The sequence below is a fragment of the Argiope bruennichi genome, chromosome 3 (genome assembly GCF_947563725.1).
Source record: "Argiope bruennichi chromosome 3, qqArgBrue1.1, whole genome shotgun sequence".
NCBI classification, from domain to species: domain Eukaryota; kingdom Metazoa; phylum Arthropoda; class Arachnida; order Araneae; family Araneidae; genus Argiope; species Argiope bruennichi.
This window is the reverse complement of record NC_079153.1, coordinates 144828071-144848430: the sequence shown is the minus strand read 5'-3', so window position 1 is coordinate 144848430 and position 20360 is coordinate 144828071. Positions and strand designations below refer to the sequence as shown.

At 30.6% G+C, this 20360-nt stretch overlaps 3 protein-coding genes across 3 annotated transcripts in view; 2 read left to right on the top strand and 1 right to left on the bottom strand.

Annotated features, from left to right (window-relative positions):
- Positions 1–6039, bottom strand: part of LOC129963015 (uncharacterized) — a 44541-nt gene extending 38502 nt beyond the window's left edge. The window contains exons 1-2 of the mRNA XM_056077018.1: positions 5672–6039; positions 888–1026 (exon numbers count right to left, since the gene is read on the bottom strand). Of these exons, the coding sequence (XP_055932993.1) occupies positions 888–1026; positions 5672–5895 (363 nt within the window). The 5' untranslated portion in view covers positions 5896–6039. The remainder of the gene's footprint in view (positions 1–887; positions 1027–5671) is intronic.
- Positions 6040–15359: 9320 nt separating this feature from the next.
- On the top strand, positions 15360–17516 carry LOC129963013 (uncharacterized). The gene has a single exon (XM_056077017.1). The coding sequence runs from the start codon at positions 15360–15362 to the stop codon at positions 17514–17516; it is 2157 nt and encodes a 718-aa protein (XP_055932992.1).
- A 20-nt stretch (positions 17517–17536) lies between these two features.
- Positions 17537–18925, top strand: LOC129963012 (uncharacterized). The gene has a single exon (XM_056077016.1). It carries the CDS (start codon positions 17537–17539, stop codon positions 18923–18925), a length of 1389 nt encoding a protein of 462 aa, XP_055932991.1.
- The last annotated feature ends 1435 nt before the right edge of the window (positions 18926–20360 follow it).

Below are 20360 nucleotides of genomic sequence, written 5' to 3'. Positions count from 1 at the left end.
TTTTAATTCATCGGTCCTTAAGATTTGAAAATGAAAATTTTTTTAAGGCAATGAACCTTTTTTAGAATGAAACCCTGCTTCAAACTCTGTACCTTGCTTATTTGATGGGACAAATGGATTATTTGTTGTCGGTCAAGACTAAGAACTAACGTTTTTCTTACTTCTTATCAGTCATGAAGATAGAAAACTTGCTTATGTTAGTTTCTAGTGATTGGTATTATCATCTCCATTTAGGGCAAATAGAATGAGAAAACGAACGTTTCGTTTAAACTTTCGGTTACTAAAGATTGACTCTGAACATTTCAGCTGAGCTACTTTTTTTTCTCCAATAACTGGCAATGGAATATTTGTGAAACTGATGCTGGTAACTAAGGGTTGTAAGGGAGCTTGTTTTGTAAAGGACATTGTTATGCCTGGTCGTCCATTTTTCGGTCTGTCTCGATTGGTTAACAGTGGAAATTTTACTTATTGACCATTTGGGTAGTGAAAATAGCTACTAAAGTATAATTTTTTGATATCTTACATTGCAGGCTCAGAAAGTAATCATTGAAAAATTAACTACATCTGAAGTAAAACACAGATGTATTTTCTGTTCCCATAATTCTCCTCGTCTTTATTTATTAACTATGGAAGTTAATCTTGGAACCTACTTTCATCCAATGCTTGCTTATATTTCGGCGTTTTTTTCAGTGAACTGCATGAAATGCAATCTTTTCCTTCTAAAACAAATTATTTACATGAATGATCAAGAAATATGAATTGGTATTAAATGTGCAAAAAGGACCCAAAAATTAAATGGTGCTCTTTAAATAATTTCATTCGTACATACAAAAACACACACATAAAAAAGATGTAGTTAGAAAAAAAAATCCGAGTATAATATTTACTGTGAAGTCCTTCGGAATTTTATTGTTCACGCATATATCTTGATGCTCCTGACACACATAAGCCGTGCTGAATTTCAGTAGGCGGCCGACCAGGCAGACGGAAATTCCGAATTCAGTGCATAAAGCAGTAAAGTTGTATCTAAAAAGGAAGAACATGGATGAACCCTTGTGATTTATAAATAAAATGAAATTAAAAGTCTAATGCCATACTATTTTCAATCGGCAGTTAAATCTCTGTACAATCAGACTAATAATGATTCCTTTCTCAAAGGATTGCATTCAACGAAGCCGTGCTTCAAAAAGCAGAAGCATCGAACTGAGAACTCCAGTTTCTTTTCTCTGAAAGCTTCAAGGGAAAGTGCGATTCCATTTTGTCGCTCCCTCATTTCTTATTGTTTGAACGAGGAGTAATGGTAAAAGGTAAGCGGGAGGAAAGTATTGGATCGCTAGCACCTTCAGTGTTCTTAACTTACCAACTCATCCTATCTGCCACGTGCTTCATTTCATCAGCTTAAATCTCTGTTATTCGATGACTCGGAAACTTCAATAAATCCCATAGCCATCGTTTATCACAAATAAATGTAGCAATGTAATAGAGTCATTGGGCACTCCAATAATGATTGCTTGAAACAAACAAACAAACAAAAAACCCCAAAACATGCCAAGACTAAATTTCCAGCCGCATAAAATGAGAAATGAACAATAAGAAGTATTTCTTAATGAGTCAGTCTTTGACATAAGCAACAGATTTTAAAAGAATTATCAATAATACCATAGCGTGAGATATAAAAATAAATCTAGACTAGTGAATATAAATATACAAAACTGAGATCATATTTTGAATAACTTTTTTCTTTTCAATTTATAGCTTGTATTAAAATCATAACTGGAATTAATAAATAGAGATTTGAATTTTGTTAGTTACGGAATTTATTGTTCCGTCCAAAGATTACAAAAAGCCTGATCATTTTCGTTTAGTAGTAGATAGCAATGAGCAGATCATGTCAAAATTTTACTATTTAAATTTACTTACTTTTATTGATAGACTAGCCGCCCTTGGCGACCAGCCTTTTCGATATAATGAGAGCTCGATAAAATTTTAAAATTAAATATTTTATGTAACTTGGTCTCATAACAGGTTTTACAGAAAAATATTTTTAAATTTCAAATTTTGGTGGTCATTCACTTATACTATGATTTAGATCTTAAGCCTTTCTGTTCATTGTACTACGCATTTCTCTCATTTTTGTTCAGCGCCTGTAAAATTCAGTTTTCAATTAAAGTGGAAATGATTAAACTGTAATTAATATAAAGACATTTCTTTTTTGTGTTGAAAACCTAGCATGCCTTTTTTTAATGAAAAATATGAAAGAACTGAAAATATAAAGAACTGAAAGCACAATCTTTTGGCATTGAAGTCTTATATGCACTACAGAATAATTTTCATAATTTATTATATCTCAAGGAATTATTTAACAAATATTTCACAGTTTCATTGTAAAACTCAGTTTTTATTTTCTTTTTCAAAAGGATTTCATTGATTCAATATTAATATTTTATTCCTTCGCACCATAAATATAATTAAAAAAATATGAAATATAAATTTAAGACAGTCCTTTGGCTTAAAGAATCATATTCAGCAAAATATACTTGACACTAAAACTTTTAAATAATCAAATAAACGTTTCTATCTTCTGCTATCAAATCTGGCCGGATTTATTAAATTTAAAAAAATACACTTTTAGAATAATCGATACTTTCATAATCTAGGCCAATCACTCTTGAGAAACTCTGGGAGATGATTGGCTTCTTTGAGAGGGTCGATGATCGCCCGTTTTTATTGAAGAGTGATCTTCAAATTTTCGTGAGGCAGTCAGTTTTAGTGATTGGTTTAGTTGATTGGAATGCAAATCCTTTTATTTAAAATATTACCTGATTCACAGAGCAGAGGATCCAGACAAAAGCTAAGTATTAGAGCATTTATTGACTCAAGGTTAGCAAATTAGCCGTTGGGACTTGAATTGAAATAATAGATATTAAACTATGTTTGCTTTAAATAAAGCCGATTTAATAAATTAATTATGTGAATATCGTAAAAGATCACAGAAAAATTTGTCTTGAATTTGTTTTCAAAAAAAATATTGTATTTCTTATTTATTTCATTTTATACTGACTCGTGCTGAAAATGATGCTTTTCTAGGCTTGCAGTAATATTTAAATAACTTTTTAATTTCCATTTTTGTCAATTGGATGGAAACTCGTTAATAAAAGCCAATTTTTTAACATGCATACGTAACGTGCTGGTTCAGGTTAAACTTCATTTTTATTTTGTTCGATATAAATTATTAAATAATATAAATTAATTATTTTTTAAAAAAATCATCAAAATTTAAAATTTAATTTATATGTTAAAACATTAGTATCGTTGGAAGGATTATTTTTTGAACTTCAGTATTGTATAAAAATCAATATTTTAGGAAGTTATAGCGAAGAAACGCAAAAATTCCCCATATTTTCCAAACGCAAAATTCCCCCATAATTAGTAAAATTCTAATTAAAATTGCAAAAAAAAAAAAAAAAAAAAAAAAATCGCTCCGCGAGTCACATTTTTGACCTCCAAGATATACATGGGAAAAATTTGATAGATGTAGGTAAAACGGTCTGGCCTATAGAGCGCCAACACCCTCACACACACATTCAGTTTTATTATAAGTACTAGCCGCCTTTGGCGATCAGCCGGTTCGCCAATCTTAATGCTCGCTAAAATTTTCAATTAAATATTTTATGTAACTTGTCTTTCAATAGTTTCCTCATCAAAATATTTTTAAGCTTCAAATTTTGATAGTCATATAATGCACTCATACAATTATAAAGTACTTAAGCAATAATGTACTATGTATCTCTTTAATTTTCCGTCAGCTTTCGTAAAATTTCAACTTTAAATTAAAATTGAAATAATTAAACTGCAATTAATATAAAAACATTCTTTTACTGAAATCAAGAATTTTTAAAAAAAAATATGAATACTGAAATCATAAGAGTTCAGAATTTGTCTTATGTGCACTACAAAATACTTTTCGTAATTTATGTAATACTTCAAGAATTATTCAACAAAAATTTCTCGGATTCATCATAAAATGCAGTTTTTAGTTTTACATTCAAATGGATTTAAATGATGTGAATAACAATATTTTAGTTTGTTTCAAACAATAAATATACTTTAAAAAAATTATGAAATATAAATTTTATAGAGTCCCTTGGTTCTAAGATATCATCTTCTACGAAATATTCTTGGGACATTTAAAAAAAATGAACGTTTCTAACTACTGCTATCAAATCTGATTGTTTTATAAGGGCTTGAATGGAATAGTTTAGAACAATCAACATTTTCATATTTTTAGGCCAATCAATCTTGAGAAAACCCGGGCTCTGATTGGGCTATCATATGTGAGACGGTTGATGAAGTGGTCTAAAATCACCCGTTTTTATTGAAGAATGATATTTATACATTCATAAATCAGATAAATCAGTCAGATTTAGTGATTGATTTAATTGTTAGGAGTGCAACTCTTTTTTATTTAAAATATTAGTGTCTCAAGAATATTTTGTCAAATATGATTCACAGAGCAGTGGATGCTGAAGCTGAAAACTGAACATTCGTCATTTATTAGAACTTTTATAGACTCAAGTTACATATACTATAGTTATTTATTTCACTTAGACCCTTTTAACACAAGTATTTCTATTATAAAAGAATATTCACCTTTAATTAGTTGCGGCGCCCTGAATTAAAGGGATACATATATCAAATGATATTTGCCTTAAATAAAGTTGATTTATTGAATTAATAATTTAGATATTGTAAGAGATCACAGAAATCTATTTTGCATTTATTTTTTAGAAAATATCATATTTTATATTTATTTCATTTCTTGCAGACGCGTGCTGAAAATGACACTTTTGTAGGTTTGCAGTCATATTTAATTTATCTTTTTAATTTGGGCTTTCGTCGGTATGATGGCAATCCACTGATAAAAGTTAATTTTTAAGTGATCGTGCAGCTTAAATTTGATTTTTATTTTATGAAATTAAATTGTTGAAAAATATGATTAAATTATTTTTTAAATCATTAAGAATAGAAATTTAATTTATTGATTAAAACATTAGTATCATTAAAAAGATTAGTTTTTAAACTTCGATATGATGTAAAATTCAATTTTGTTCTACAATATTTTCGGATGTTCTAGCGGAAAAACGCCATTTTTTTAATTAAAATTCTAATTTAAAATGGAAAAAAAAATCGCTCCGAGGAGCACATTACCGACATCCAAGGTATACATGTGCCAAATTTGGTAGCTAAATGTCAAACGATCTGGCCTGTAGACAGTCAACACACACATACATTCAGCTTTACAGAAAATGTAGATAGAGATAGAGATGCAGATGTCGATATAGATATAGATGCAGATACAGATATAGATATAGAGACAAATACAAATACAAATATATAGATAACTGATTCCACAATATCAACCGACTATTTTATTTATTTGTGTTTTGTTTGTTGACGATAGTAAAAATTGATCAATTTAAATTCTAAATTCCTTAATGGCCAAATGAACAACCCTTTCCTATCCAAATTTATTAAAAAGGCAAAAAAAAAAAAAAAAAAGTTAACAAATAAAATAACAGAAAAAGGGTTTTGCTTTTCATTTTATGTTATTTTAGCAGTATACCGACGTGTAAAGCAATGAGCGACTTTCGAACGATTGACATTTTCTTACCCAATGGGATTGCATACGGTGATTGCTGGTATATCCAGATACGAGGGAGACGATTTCTGAATGTCGACTACCGTTGGGTAGGTCCAGTAGAGTAAGAGAAATTCCATAGTTTGAAAAATAAAGCCACTCAAACAGGCAATGAGTACGAGGATCCTAGCTATCTTCTTGCATAGCTGTTTCCTACGCTTCATTCTGGACGATTTTTCTGAAGCGATATCTCCCATCGCTGGGAATATAACCAATCTAAAAGTTAGTCTATATTTTTAGGTAAAAAGCAGATTCGGATAGATTTCTTTGTTAAAAACTGTAGATTGGAGAGTTTGGTCACAAATATAATCGAAATGTTTCTGCAAAGCAAATGTAAGAGAATTAAGAGTATCTCTAAAAAGTGCTACTCAGAGGCTTCTCAATTGTTTATTGAAAGGATAGGCGCCTATTTAAAAAACAACCCCAATTCATTAGTTAGTTTATTTTCCCCATTTTGTTACTATCTGAACTTACAGTGAATCCATTTCGTCAATAAGTTTTACGACGGTAGTGTTAAAATATGAAAATATTTTAAGAATTTTCTTTAGAAAAACGTTTGCCAATATCGATTTTTCTCATAGGTTACATCAAGGCAAATAAATAAATAAATAAAATAAACTTTAGGGAAGCATGCTACTCATTTCTTTACGTCATTCGACCATCCATTTACTTATGATAATGAATTATGTCCGTTTTTCTTTAGCCTTAAAATTTTCCTCTTCAGGTTGCATTGCATTATAGCGTCATTTCTGTGAAAGAATTAAAATATAATTATTTTACGTTTTGGTTGAATTAGCATCACAATGAAGGCTTATCCATTTGAAATAAAATTCATTAGTTTTATCTTGCTTACAAAAAAAAAAAAAAAAAAAAAAAAAGGGAAAGAGGCTTAACAAAATACTTGAAAATATATTTTCAATTTTTTCATAAAGGACAAGCTGAAATATTTCTAGAAATGGTCCGATTATATTCTGCTTTCTTTGAAAAAGTGAAACTGTTCCAACTCATGAATCTCAACCTATTCAACACTTCTTTTAGCGGATGCAAATTCAAATCGATTGCAGAACTTTCCAACATCACTGAAATCAGTTTTGTGTGAATAACTTCTTTACTTATTATTCATATTTTTCCATGAGGTCTTGGAAAACCAATTACACCATTGGTATTGTGCGTATTCATTTGAATGATTGAGCTGTGAAATAAGTGCATCACGTTGAAAAATTTGAGCTTTTGTGCACATTGAAAACATTTATGGTAGTCAAAATGTAAAAATTCAGGTAATTTATTAACAGAAAATTATTTGCTCAGCAGAATTTTTTAAAAAATAGTTATGAGAATACTTTCATTCTAAATGAGAACTGGAAAATGATGGGAACACTGTGTTTCGAGTAGTTGAAGATACGCAAAATTCTCTAATAGTGAAAACACAGCACAGTTTTCTAATAAGTGTTATTTTCGAAAAATTCGAATTTCATATCCTATCGAATAGGTCAAAAATTCATATCTTATAAAAAAAAAAGACATTCGACAGTTCTTTCGTCGAGGAAAAATGTATTCATTTGAAAAACAACAACAACAAATGTTATAAATGATGCATTCCCGATTGCTAATTATTCTACATTATTATGAAGATTGTTAATTTAAACTATTGAGTTTGAGGGTAAATTGTCTGGAAGCCATTTTACAATTAAATTGATTGGCAATGTTATTAATCTACATCAATTTAATATTTAATGGAAGTTATTTATCTCCAGGCGGACAACTTTTCAGAAAAATCATTGACTACATTTACAGAAGCTAAACTGTCTATTCCATTAACCCTGTGAGCCTGACCGCCTCGTTCGACAGGGGTCTGACTCAAGCGCTTTGGGACGTGTGAAAGGTAGTTCTCGACGCGCGCTCATTTAAACCCATTTGAATTCATTTAACTGCTCCAAAGCGCTTAGATCAGGCTCTGGTAGCACGGGATGATATCGGGTTCATAGAGTTAATCCTTTGACATTGAAAACTGATACAGATTGAAAACTGACATACAACGATTCACACGCTTTTATGGATTTAATTTCTATGATTGTTGCTGAAAGAAATTCATTTATTTGCATATTTGTTTTAAATATCAAACATTGAGCTTTGTCTTTGGTTTAAACTAATATGACATTCGATGATATACAATCACATGATTCGCTCTTACGACTCATCCACCCTTAACAAGTTTCTTTTCGGTTATTAGCAATGCACATTCATTTCAATTTCTGCAACATTTGTTGAAAATAACTCGTCTGCAATTATTTTTAGTTGAATTAAGACAGGGTAGTCCTTTATTTAACTAATAACTGAACTTGACGTTCGCAGCAACTTAAAATTTTCATTCCCCCCAAAAAATCTCGGTTATCCTTTTAAACCGCACTGGCTACAGTAATTTCCTTCCCCGCTTAAATAAAATATATAAAAATATTAATTAAAGGGAATATAATTAAAAGACCTCATATTAAATATTTTTAACAAATGAAGCTGAATAATTTTTACTACATTTATCAAAGAGTATCAGGGATATTGTCACAAAGTAAAAGGTTTATTTTATGGAAGAATTTTTGAATTTATTGGTTAAATGTTTGAACAATATTTATTACATCTCTTTCAATCTCATTCTATTGCAATGCCAACGTTTTTTGAAATAATAAAACTTATAATGTTTTATTGCATTTTCTCTTTCCTAACCTTCATCTTGTTTTATGAGCTCATTTTTTTGACACCTTTGCAAAATGCTTAGCAAATATTTTTTTTATTGCGTTGACAGATTCAAATGGATGACCAGGAAAATTCAGTTTCAACCACGGAATATATTCCAAAGACTCTCTTTCGAGTCCTTTCGGCTTTTTATATATCCGGCGACAAGGCATCGAATGCTTCAGAAGAAAAGGCGGTGCTCTAGTTTTAATGGAACTATCGTCAAGATTTTCGAAATATTCTAGATCTTTATTAGTGCTAATAAAATCTCCAAGTTTGAGGTCAACACTAGACGCCGTTGACTCAACGTAGTCAATTTAGAAACTAGCACTTTACCCGTAAAACTTTCTTATCCAATCTAAGAATTATGGTAAAAGAAAAAAAAAAAATCCAAGAATTCTAGTTTTATTTTTATTAAAAATCGGGATCTGTAGATTTCTTATTGCGTTATAACCTTATCATATCTCTTCTTGCATTTTTTTTTGTCTAAGTGGCATCTCTTATTGAATTTTCCCTTTCCTAACTTCCATGTTTTTCTTTAAAACGGTAACGGTAACGATGTTCGCAGCAATTTGAACTTGATATCTTGTCAACACAATATACTATAGATTTTACTCCTTATAAAAATGTTACGGGAAGTCGTCCGATAGATATCGGTGAATAAAACCAAATAAACTGGATAATGAAAAACGACTCTTTATTCCAACTGAAAAACACGAAGCGCATAATAACAAAAATACAATCGAAGGCACACAAAGAACAGCAATTGTAGAATTTAGACTAACAAGTGAATAGAAAATAGCTTAGTAGATAATATTTTCTAGCTTGCTTTCTTAATTCCACTCAAGTTAGATATTAACTGAATAATTCAGTCTCAAGTTTTTCTAGATTTTCTGATAGGGTACGGCGTCATCTAGAATTTTCCAGGAGAATCTTTGGATCTCAGTAACTAATTAAAGATAGGGTCATAATTCCTGCATTTATCCGAAACCTACATTTTCGTCGCTCATTTTGTCAGCGTCGTCAAATGGACGGAGGTGAATCTTTCATTCAGCATCCTTCAAAATTCTCTTGAAACCTTTCTTTACAGTTATAAAATTAACATGACAGTGAGAGGATAAATAACAGTATACACAAACTTTTAAAGGGTGCGTTTTTTTTTAAAGTTTTAAAAGCCATAATTTGTAAAAATGTGGAGAAATTTTCCCGAAGTTACAGTCTGAAATCCATCGCGATATTTAGTATTCCTATAAGAAATTTACTAAATATTCCTCTAAGGAATATAACAAACAAAATTTAAAAAATTTTTTAAAAAATTAACTTAAATTAAAAAATGAATTCCTTTTTAACACAATTGAAATCTTTAATATGACGTTTGCCGCACTTGTGATTCTCTCAATCAATTAAGAAAAAAAGGGACACAGGGGATAAAAAGAAGCTTGACGATGATTTACTAAAATTTAGACAAATTCGATTTTACTTTGAAAAAATTTCAGGTGTATTAATATTGTAAATGAAAGGAACGACAAAATGGGGTCAATTCATGTGATGTAAAAGTCACATGTCATGTACTTCTTGCGTATGGCATTTAAGCTTCATCCGCACCGCTTTCGTCGATTAACGTTCTCCGCCAAGTATGAAGCGGATTTTTTGTTTAAATTTGAAGTTATAATTTTTGAGTCATCTTCTTTCCTCTTATTATGTGTTAACAGAGGGAATACTGGTGTGCTGATGGATGCATGCTTTAATGCGAAACACAAGAGTGACTGTCATGATAAAATGTTTTCTTATTTTCCTTTCAACAATCCTGACTCGGGTTGATAGCTTTGGTATAGATTTTTTCAAGCTTTCGAAGGCGGTGATATGCTCCGATCATTTTGAAGAATTCATTCAGTGTGTGTCCATTTATTAAATATAGCTGTTCTAGTAATTTGTTAGAAAAACTTTTCGTAGAAAAAGAAATCGGTAAGCGATTTGCCGACAAAAACAATCAAACAAAATCGTGAGTGCATTTCTAATTTACTTTATTCACATTTGATGAAATTTCTGATAATTTTGAATATGCTTAGAAGATTTTAAAATGTTTACATGAATATTACATTGCATTTATTTACAAAATCTTATCTAAATTTAATTAATGTAAGTAAACAAACTCCTGTTGCAAAAATAACAATTGCTATAATGCTAAACTTAGGTGGAAGTGAATATTACTAGTTTTCTAATTACATTTGCAGATTTGTGATGGATTCAATGTGAATTTATATCAAACAACTTTTCTGTTGTTAAAAATGGAATGTCAATAGTTTATTGTATTTAAACTGAAATTGACTGTTATCATAATATCCTGTTATAACACAGTGCACTTCAGTGATTTCTGTTTTAATAAATAAAGGTCTTTTCATTGAAAATCAATTTCCATATCAGCATTTATTATATAATTTTTATTCCCAACTTCATTGCTACATGCATGTTTCACTTTTTTTTCTATTTCTTTAACATATCAATTTTGAATTATAAAATTCTGTGAAAGCATAAAAGTGTTTCTTTAAACTCCTCTTTATATTCTATTTAACTTCTCTCTCTCTCTCTCTCTCTGTATATATATATATATATATATATATATATATATATATATATATATATATATATATATATATATATATATCATGACCTTATTCTTGTTTATTAAATTTACTGTATTGTATGTTTTTGTTTTATTTTATGATATTCATTCAATGAAATTTTTATCAATGTAACTTTAGCATTTAAAAAATTTCATAAATGTTCTGCTTTAAAAATATATTGTCCACCATTATGTTTTTATTAGTGATAAAAAAAACTGTTCTTTAGTATCTAGAATGTTTCTGTTGAATAAAATTGATTTCATCATTTACATTGACATTCTTGTCATACTGTGTTTATATTATTTCTAAGCGTCTAGAAAAATAAATGTTGATAAATAGTAAATAGTTTTTTTTAGTTTTTTTGAATTAGTGAGTGCATTAAAACATACATTTGATCATATTTTTTCAAATAATTATCATATATATATATATACATATATACACAGTATAAACAAGAATAAGGTCATGATATATATATATATATATATATATATATATATATATATATATATATATATATATACAGAGAGAGAGAGAGAGAGAAAATAAATAATTTCATTTTAATTTGTAGAAATCATTAAAGGAAAACAAACAAAATCACGCTTTCATAATTTTTATTTACACATTATATATATATATATATATATATATATATATATATAATGTATAAATAAAAATTATGAAAGTGTGATTTTGTTTGTTTTCCTTTAATGATTTCTACAAATTAAAATGAAATTATTTATTCATGAGTTGCATAGATTAAAAAAAAACGCTATCCATACCTTTTATATTTCATAATTTGAAATTGTAAACATAATTTATTCAATATATACTCATTTGAGTTTCATGTTCTTTCCTCTGAGTAAACTGAAACCATCAAAGTCTCAATATTTATAGAAATCATTACATAAGAAAAAAATATAATAATTTCATTAGTAAGCTTTAAAATATTAACTTATTTAAGAGTAATAATTATTTTTAAAAAGAACTAACTGGGGAAACGATATTCATAAGATTCGATATTCAATACTATTTAAATAATATGTAAGAAAGAAAATATGTAATTTTTCAAAAACCCTGCCATAGTCACAATGTATCCTTCGGATAAAAAGAGGGGGAAAAGGAAAGAATAAAGCGGCACCAAACGAATTAAAAAGGGATGTTAATTAATTATGCAAAAACAATAGTTCCATTGACAATACTGATTAAAATTTTAATATAAGAAATAAAATTATGTAATTAAGAAAATTTGGAGAAAATAATTCAAAATATTATCTTTAAAAAAATCAGAAGTTTTTAATAATTGATATGCTAGCGTAATATTTACTAAACAATGGTTTCATCAACGTTATTGGCAGACATCACGACATGCGCAGAACGGTTGAAAATTGAACAGAAGCGGTTAGTTGGTACCTGACACGTGACCGTAAAATGACCCCATTCAATCTCTCCAAACTCAGCCAATTATCGAATTAACCTTTCAATCATTCGGCCCTCTACTTCACATGCTGTAATGCAATTCATTTAGTTTTGGGAGTGAATATCAACAAAAATTATTTACAGTCCGATTTTCGAAAGAAATTTGAAATTTAAAAATATAGGAATATTTTACAAGAAAAATGAACGAACAATGCTGGTGAAAGCCAGCTTCATTTTAAGAATCGTATTTTTTAAATAAGTAATTTGCTTTTCTCCATATTTTAATATGCATAAAACTTGATTCATTGCTTTGTATTCTTGCATAAAAGAGAGGAGTTTTCGCAATTCTTTTGTCAGTGAAAACTACTTATAACCATCTTAACATTATTTGAATTCAGTTTTCTTTTATTCATTTATTATTTCGAAGCTTTTATTGCATTCAAAAGAAATACCATGAGGCAGATGAAAACACGGTTGAAAGTTTAGAATGGACATTGCACTGGATGTCTTGGTCCCATCATTTTGTTTAAACGGGTTTATGATAATTCACAGCTTTATATTATGGGTAAGTAAAACGAGCTGCAATTTAGAATTTGTGCATTAATTTTCTTATGCAAGCAAAGTCTCTCCATTCAATTACATAATCAATTTGGAGAAAGTCTTTTTCTTCTTGTTGTTTTGACGACAGCACAATAAGATTTCATCCGTAAAAATTAGTTTGTACAATTTGTTATTTATAATTTTATTTTTAATGTGCCTCTTGAGTTTATAATCAAGGTTGAGCCCAAAAACAAGTCACCGGGGCTTCTTGCAGCCCTACAGTTGAAATGTTTGTTAATATTTGGTCTTGTTGAATTGTACATCAACTACACATCATTGGTATCTTTAGCGATATGAAGGAGCACATTAAAATAGATTTCAACCTATTGTTCAACTGCTTTCGATTTATGGTCGATTATTTTGCTGATTACACATGTTAATCTTACTTGATCGTATATCTTTAAATAAATAATAAACCTTTTTCTGTAGCTGATATTCCAATATGAGAATTTTCGGGCTTTTTCCATTAGCTCAATAGAAATTTCCGACAAGAATCAGACTTGGAGTGAAATGTTACTTTTCTGTAAGCGTCGCAGCCTCAAAATATATTCCAGTGTATCCAAATACAGCAACTGTTTAACATTTTGAGGTGGAAATTGCATACCACATAACAGAACGCCGTCCCTTTCCCTTTCCGTAACCATTCTGGTCACCGAAAGTTTATGGGCATTTACTGGAATTTTATTAAATATCAAAATCTTTACAGTAGAAAGAACAAAAATAACTGTGTACAGCATTTACAAACATACAAGAAATGATAATAAAATGAAACCATTTACAATGATTTTCTACTTTGAAATATTATAGAAAAATTATCTGGAATATATATATATATATAATACATGAATTCTGTGTTCACTTGTTATCATGACATAGTAGATGAAGATGCAGTTAAAAAAATCTAATAAAAATAATTTAGTTAATGGCAACAAAGAAAATCTCTGTTTGAAAGTTATCTATGAATACAATGTATATGGAGAAACTGTGGTTCTTTTTTTCCATCTTAGTCCTTGTGGGTATGGCGCTTGATGTTAAAAGCTAGGGAGGCAAGAAAATATCTCTATTTTCACTGATAAATTTAATTATCCTATGGATATTATTCCTGGAGAAGAAGTTGCTGGCGACTCTTTTCAGCCATTCTTATTCATAGCTTGGTAATGGTCTTTTTAATTGTGATTGTTTACCCCTTTGCCAATTTCTTTTAATTTGAAACAATGATCTCCGAGTAAGAATCTTGGTCTCAAAGATGCTCATGCTTTTGTGTTTTTTTGCCTGTAATATAATTTCTGACAAGCTCAATAAATGCAACTTCATAATTTCTCACAGTTCAGTTTTCCTTGAGTTTTCACAAATCGGCAATCTTATGCAAATATTGGTTAAAGATCATAAATTACATAAAATCAGATCGTAGGTACGTATTTTATCTACTGTCTTATGGAAAAACCTCAGGATTTTTTATAAGGTTAGCTTACTAAAGAATGAAATTTTTAAGTGGCTGAAATTATTCCTGAAGTGATACATACAGTAACTAACCGTTGAAAGAAATATGATTTCAATCCATTTCGATTTTTTAAGGTCATCAGTAGGTACATACATCAAACATATCTGTTTCCTCTATTTACACGTTTGATCTTATAAAACTATAAGTATGTCATTTTTATGAAAATCCAGCAGAACCAAGCCAATTATATATTACAGCTATAATTTTTTAAAAAGCTAGGATGAACATATTTGTGGCTTAAAAGTAAAATGCACAGACTCAGATAGCAATTTGTGTTCTCAAGACATTTCAAATAAGGCATCTAAAAAAAAGAGAAAGAAAAAAAAGGGGGGGGGGCAGTTTGAGAATATTAAAAAGAAAAATAAATTTTATCAAAAATGCTGTGGTTAAAACAAGAATCGTAGAAATATGAGGTTCATATAAATAAGTTTTACTTGAATTAAGATATTTTGCATGTGTACAATGTATTTTAATTTTCATATTTCCATCTCTACTAATATCAAAGATGAATGTGTCTGTGTTGCGGCAAGCAAGCAAACAATTTTGTATAATTACTTTAGCTTGAGTGGCATCAACTTGTTTTATTGTTATTTTAAAATTACTTATATGCTTGTACGTCTACTTGTTGTGAAGAATAAATGCATGCTTTACTAACGCCGTCGTCTTTAATATATGGTGCCGAAAACTCTATTTGAATCAGGACCGTGAATTTATACTTCCTGCTTTTACGAAATATCGGCAAGTTTACTTTCTTACTGAATTTTTTTGTGTTATACTTCGGATTACTGCAATGGCGACGCCGGATGAAACTGCAAACAAAATGGCGCAACTGAAGCGAAAACGGAAAACTATTCGCGGTAATATTACTCGTTTTTCTGTTGAAATAAGTAAAATAAAAGATGATTCTTCAATTGAAGATGTGGAATATACTTGTAATCGTTTAACTACTACCTTAAATGAAATGAAAATAACGGATAATGAAATACACAATTTACTTTCTGATGAAGAATACGAAAACGATATTTTACAATGTGAAAGCTATAACGATAATGCTGAATTTGCGATTTTTAAAGCCAAAAAAATAATTCAAAATAAATTAGCGCCAACTACAAATAACTTTACTGATTTGGCTATTAATGACAATAATTTGGCGATGAATTTAAACCCTTGTATTACAACGCCTGCTATTCAATCGTATACTGTAAAACTGCCTAAAATTAAACTAGAACCGTTTAACGGCGATGTAGAACTTTGGCAAAGTTTTTGGGAACAATTTCAGTCTTCCATAGATAATAATCCAAATCTTTCGGTAATTGATAAACATGTTTTTTTAAGAGGCTATTTACAAGATGAACCAAAACGATTGATAGATGGCATAAGCATTATTGCCGATACATATGAAGCTACTAAAAAACTCCTTATGGACAAATATGGCGATAAAAACAGAATCATTCAAGCTCATTTGGACTTTTTAGAAAATTTGACGCCAATACGAAATCTATCACCGACTTCACTAAACGAAGTTTTTATTGAGTGTAATAGAAGATTACAAGCTCTACGTGCCTTGGGAGAGGATGTTAATTCTTATGGCCGAATTTTAACTCCTAAAATTTTACGAGCATTTCCGGATGACATTTGCCGTCGTTGGATTATTTTTGCAAAAAGGCAGAAAATTTCGGAAGGTAACATAACAAAATTAATACAATTTCTCTCGGAAGAAGTAGAAGGTGCACTTACTACTTTGAAAATTAGAGGTGAGCAGTCTGTTCAATATGATTTTAAACCTTCCACTGCTAACTTATATGTTAATTCCAAGAACACTACGCCAATTAAAAAACGTTCTCCATTTTGTGCTTTCTGTGATACTAATGGACACTGGCCGCAAGACTGTAACATTGTAACTGATATAGATATTCGTAAACAAAAGTTAAAAAATAGTAATCGTTGTTTTTTATGCACTAACCGTGGCCATAACGTAAATAATTGCCCTCGGAAAGACAAAGCCCGTTGCTATAAATGCAAAAAAAGGCACCATGTTTCCATCTGTAAAACTGTAAGTGAGAATCCAAATTTAACTACCATTCCAGTTACGTCTACTAATAACGTTGATATTATAACTCCCAAATTTACTCATCTGCAAACTGCTCGAGTATATGTAATTGGCCCAACTGGTAAAACAAAAGTAACGCGGTGTCTCTTAGACGGTGGGAGTCAGTCTAGCTTCATTCATCCTAGTTTGATTGACTTCCTGCAACTGGAAATCACTAGCTCAGAAAAATTGAACCTTCAAGCATTCGAATCTATTTCAACAAACACTGAAACGAGACGGAGGGTCAAATTTATCTTGTCAAGCATTTGGAGCAACTCAAAAATAAATATACAAGCATTTGAAAGTTCGAATACTTATGCCTTTCATCCATCTACTCCACAACCTGTCTCTTCTTTTGCTCATAGTCAAAAGTTGAAACTTGCTGATCCATCAGACAGCTTAAACGACTTACCTATAGAAATTCTGATAGGTACTGATTTTTATTGGACTATAGTGCATACTAAATCTCCTATTAAACTTTCTGTGACTCATGTGTTAATACCTACAGTATTTGGATGGATTCTTACCGGCAACCGTTCGTTTACTACTATAGCATATTCTTCTGTTTCTTCAGTTCACAATATTAGCTCAGAAACTTTGGTACGTGATCTGGATGATCACGTGAGACAATTTTGGGACTTGGAAACAATTGGCATTAAAACTATGCAAGATAAAGGGATGGCTATTCGTAATTCTGAAATTTTAAGTGATTTTCACAATTCATTTTGCAAAGTTGATGGTCGCCGTGTTGTAAAGTTGCCATGGAAACCAGAGGTGATTCTTTCATCGAATAATTACGAAATAGCACTCAAACGATTTCAAATACTCCGTAACAAATCTTTACTCATTCAGACTTAAGAGATATTTATACAGAACAGATGCAAAATTATATCGATGACCAACATGTTGAACTTGCCGATAATAGTCCTTGCAACGAATCAAAACTATTTTACTTGCCTCATCATATAGTGAAAAAACCAAAGAATGACGAAAAGAAATGGCGAATTGTATTTGACGCTTCTTCTCATACACCAGGACATCCTTACTTAAATGATGCTCTTGAGCAGGGTCCGAATTTGCTTCCAGAAATATTTGCAACATTGTTACGATTTCGACTTCACAAATTCGCAATCACAAGTGACGGACGTCAAGCATTCTTGCAACTTATTTTGGATGAAGAGGATAGAAACTGTACTAGGTTCCTGTGGTTTAGGACGGAAAAGGATGCAAACGGAAAAATACATTTGCGAAATGAAATACTTACTTATCGTTTTTCACGTTTACCTTTTGGATTGACTTCTAGTCCTTTTTTGCTTTCTGCCACTCTTCGTGAATTAGCTAATATGCACTCTGATTCCTACCCTACTGCAGCTAAACACCTAGAGAATAATATTTTCATGGACGACTTTGTTATGGGAGTGGATACTGCTGAACAAGCAACAACTCTTTACCAAGAAATGCAAGATTTAATGACACAGATAAGTTTACCTTTGGCTAAATGGAGTACAAACTCCAAGAACCTACAGGCTATTTGGGAACTAAAAGATATCATCTTTAAATGCAATACGCAAGTATTGGGAATTAACTGGAATATCAGAGAAGACGTGTTTCATACAGATATAAACGAAAGTGTTTATCAGTTTGCTGTTCCTGCAACAAAACGTTTACTTCTTAAAATTGTATCAAAGTTGTATGATCCTTTAGGCCTCTATGCACCAGCAATAGTAGTCAGAAAAATTCTTTTTCAAACCACGTGGCTCATGGGAGTTCAATGGGACGAAATTCTTCCTCCAGGCATTGCCGCAAGCTTTAACAGATGGGTATCTGAAATATCATCCTTAAACAAGATACACATTCCTCGCTGGATTGGAATTTCTGCTACTTCTCACATGAGTATTCATGTCTTTTGCGATGCTTCGGAAAAGGCCTATGGTGCCGCATTATACATTTGTTTCACTGAGCTTAACGAAACAAAGGTTCGCCTAGTTTGCAGTCGCAAAAGACTTTCTCCACTTAAAAAGGTGACACTTGCACGGTTAGAGCTTTTGGCAGCCTTACTAGGAGCTCGTTTACTTCACTATTTTTGCAAGGAAACTGGTTTAGATAATCAAACATCAACACTTTGGAGTGATTCAACTGTTGTATTAAATTGGATGAGAAATGGTCCTAATCGATGGCCGGGATGGAAGAATTCGAACCTGCATCCTTCGTGTCAATGGGAAGGAGATTACCCGTCCAATTCAACTGGTCATACCTCTGGAGGTTGACCAGGGTGGGGAGGATGTTGCGGCAAGCAAGCAAACAATTTTGTATAATTACTTTAGCTTGAGTGGCATCAACTTGTTTTATTGTTATTTTAAAATTACTTATATGCTTGTACGTCTACTTGTTGTGAAGAATAAATGCATGCTTTACTAACGCCGTCGTCTTTAATAGTCTGTGTGTTGACGCTCTCCAGTCATACTTCTTTATTTAGAGCTACCAAACATGACACATTTATTGGAAGGTGGAAATGTGCACTTATAAATTTTTATTCTAATTAGAATTTTACTAATAAAAAAAATTATACGAAAAATTTTCGTTTTCCTGTGACAATTTCTGAAAATATAACAGCACAAATATTATTTTTACATTATCTAAAAATTTAAAACATTATCTTCCCAATCATGCCAGTTTTTTGCTGTAGAAGTTTTTTTTAAATTTTTTATTATCAGTCAATTCTTCAAAAAATATTTTAAACGTATTTTACATTATAATACATTCTTAAATGAAACTCAAATTATATTCATTGTTGGTAACAACATTTCGTCTTTCCTCATTGCTGATGATTATATTAAGAAGATTCGGTTACTTTTCCATGATGGGTAGGTTTCAGCATAAAGTGTGCTTTTAATATGAGTATATTTAATTTTTTACCTTCAGAATAAAACAGTGGGGAAATCTTTTTAAAGTGACCGCAGTTTTAAACGCTGTTGCTCCTGAAGTAATTGGATGTACAAAGATATAGACAGAAAATGGAAAAAGCGCAGCACAATGATTTGAACTGTACAAGGCTTTTTAAATAGTATTAGTTATATGTCTATCCAGCGTTAAAATTTAAAAATATTTTGCTGCTTATATTTGCTTAAAAATATTTTTGCGTATCGTGCTTTCACGAATTTTGTTTTGACTTTTAAATTTTGGATAAAAAAATTCTGTCCTTCTTTTTAAAACAGTTTTTATATTTATTTTTTCGAGAATTTCATCTTTATTTTTCTTGGTATTTATTGTATTCTAGAAAAAAGAATATTAAATACTTAATTCTTCTATTGGAAAGGAAAGTATTCATGTTGGCACTATTATGTTTCATGCAAACCACTATAAAAATAGATCGGCTGTCTTAAAGTTTCTATCCAATTCTAAATAATCTTGCAAAATTCCACTATGAACAAAACTACTCAGACAGAACTCAGGAGAAAGGAGACTTCACACAACTATTCAAGGCCCTCAGACGTCTGCCATTCTTTATTATCTACTCGCTTTAGCTGAACATGATTACCGACTCACTACTAACTCGACTATACGACTGGCTACTCAGCACATAACGCGTTGCTGCCTCAATACTTGATTACAAGATTCAGCTCATAGCTCAATCCTCAGTACTTGAGCTCAACTCAACTGACTCCATTAATTCATTCCAGCTCGATCTCCTAGCCTTTTAAA

What these genes read in the sequence shown, in the direction of transcription:
- LOC129963013 (XM_056077017.1), top strand. Translation starts at nt 15,360, where the DNA reads ATGGCGACGCCGGATGAAACTGCAAACAAAATGGCGCAACTGAAGCGA.
- LOC129963012 (XM_056077016.1), top strand. Translation starts at nt 17,537, where the DNA reads ATGCAAAATTATATCGATGACCAACATGTTGAACTTGCCGATAATAGT.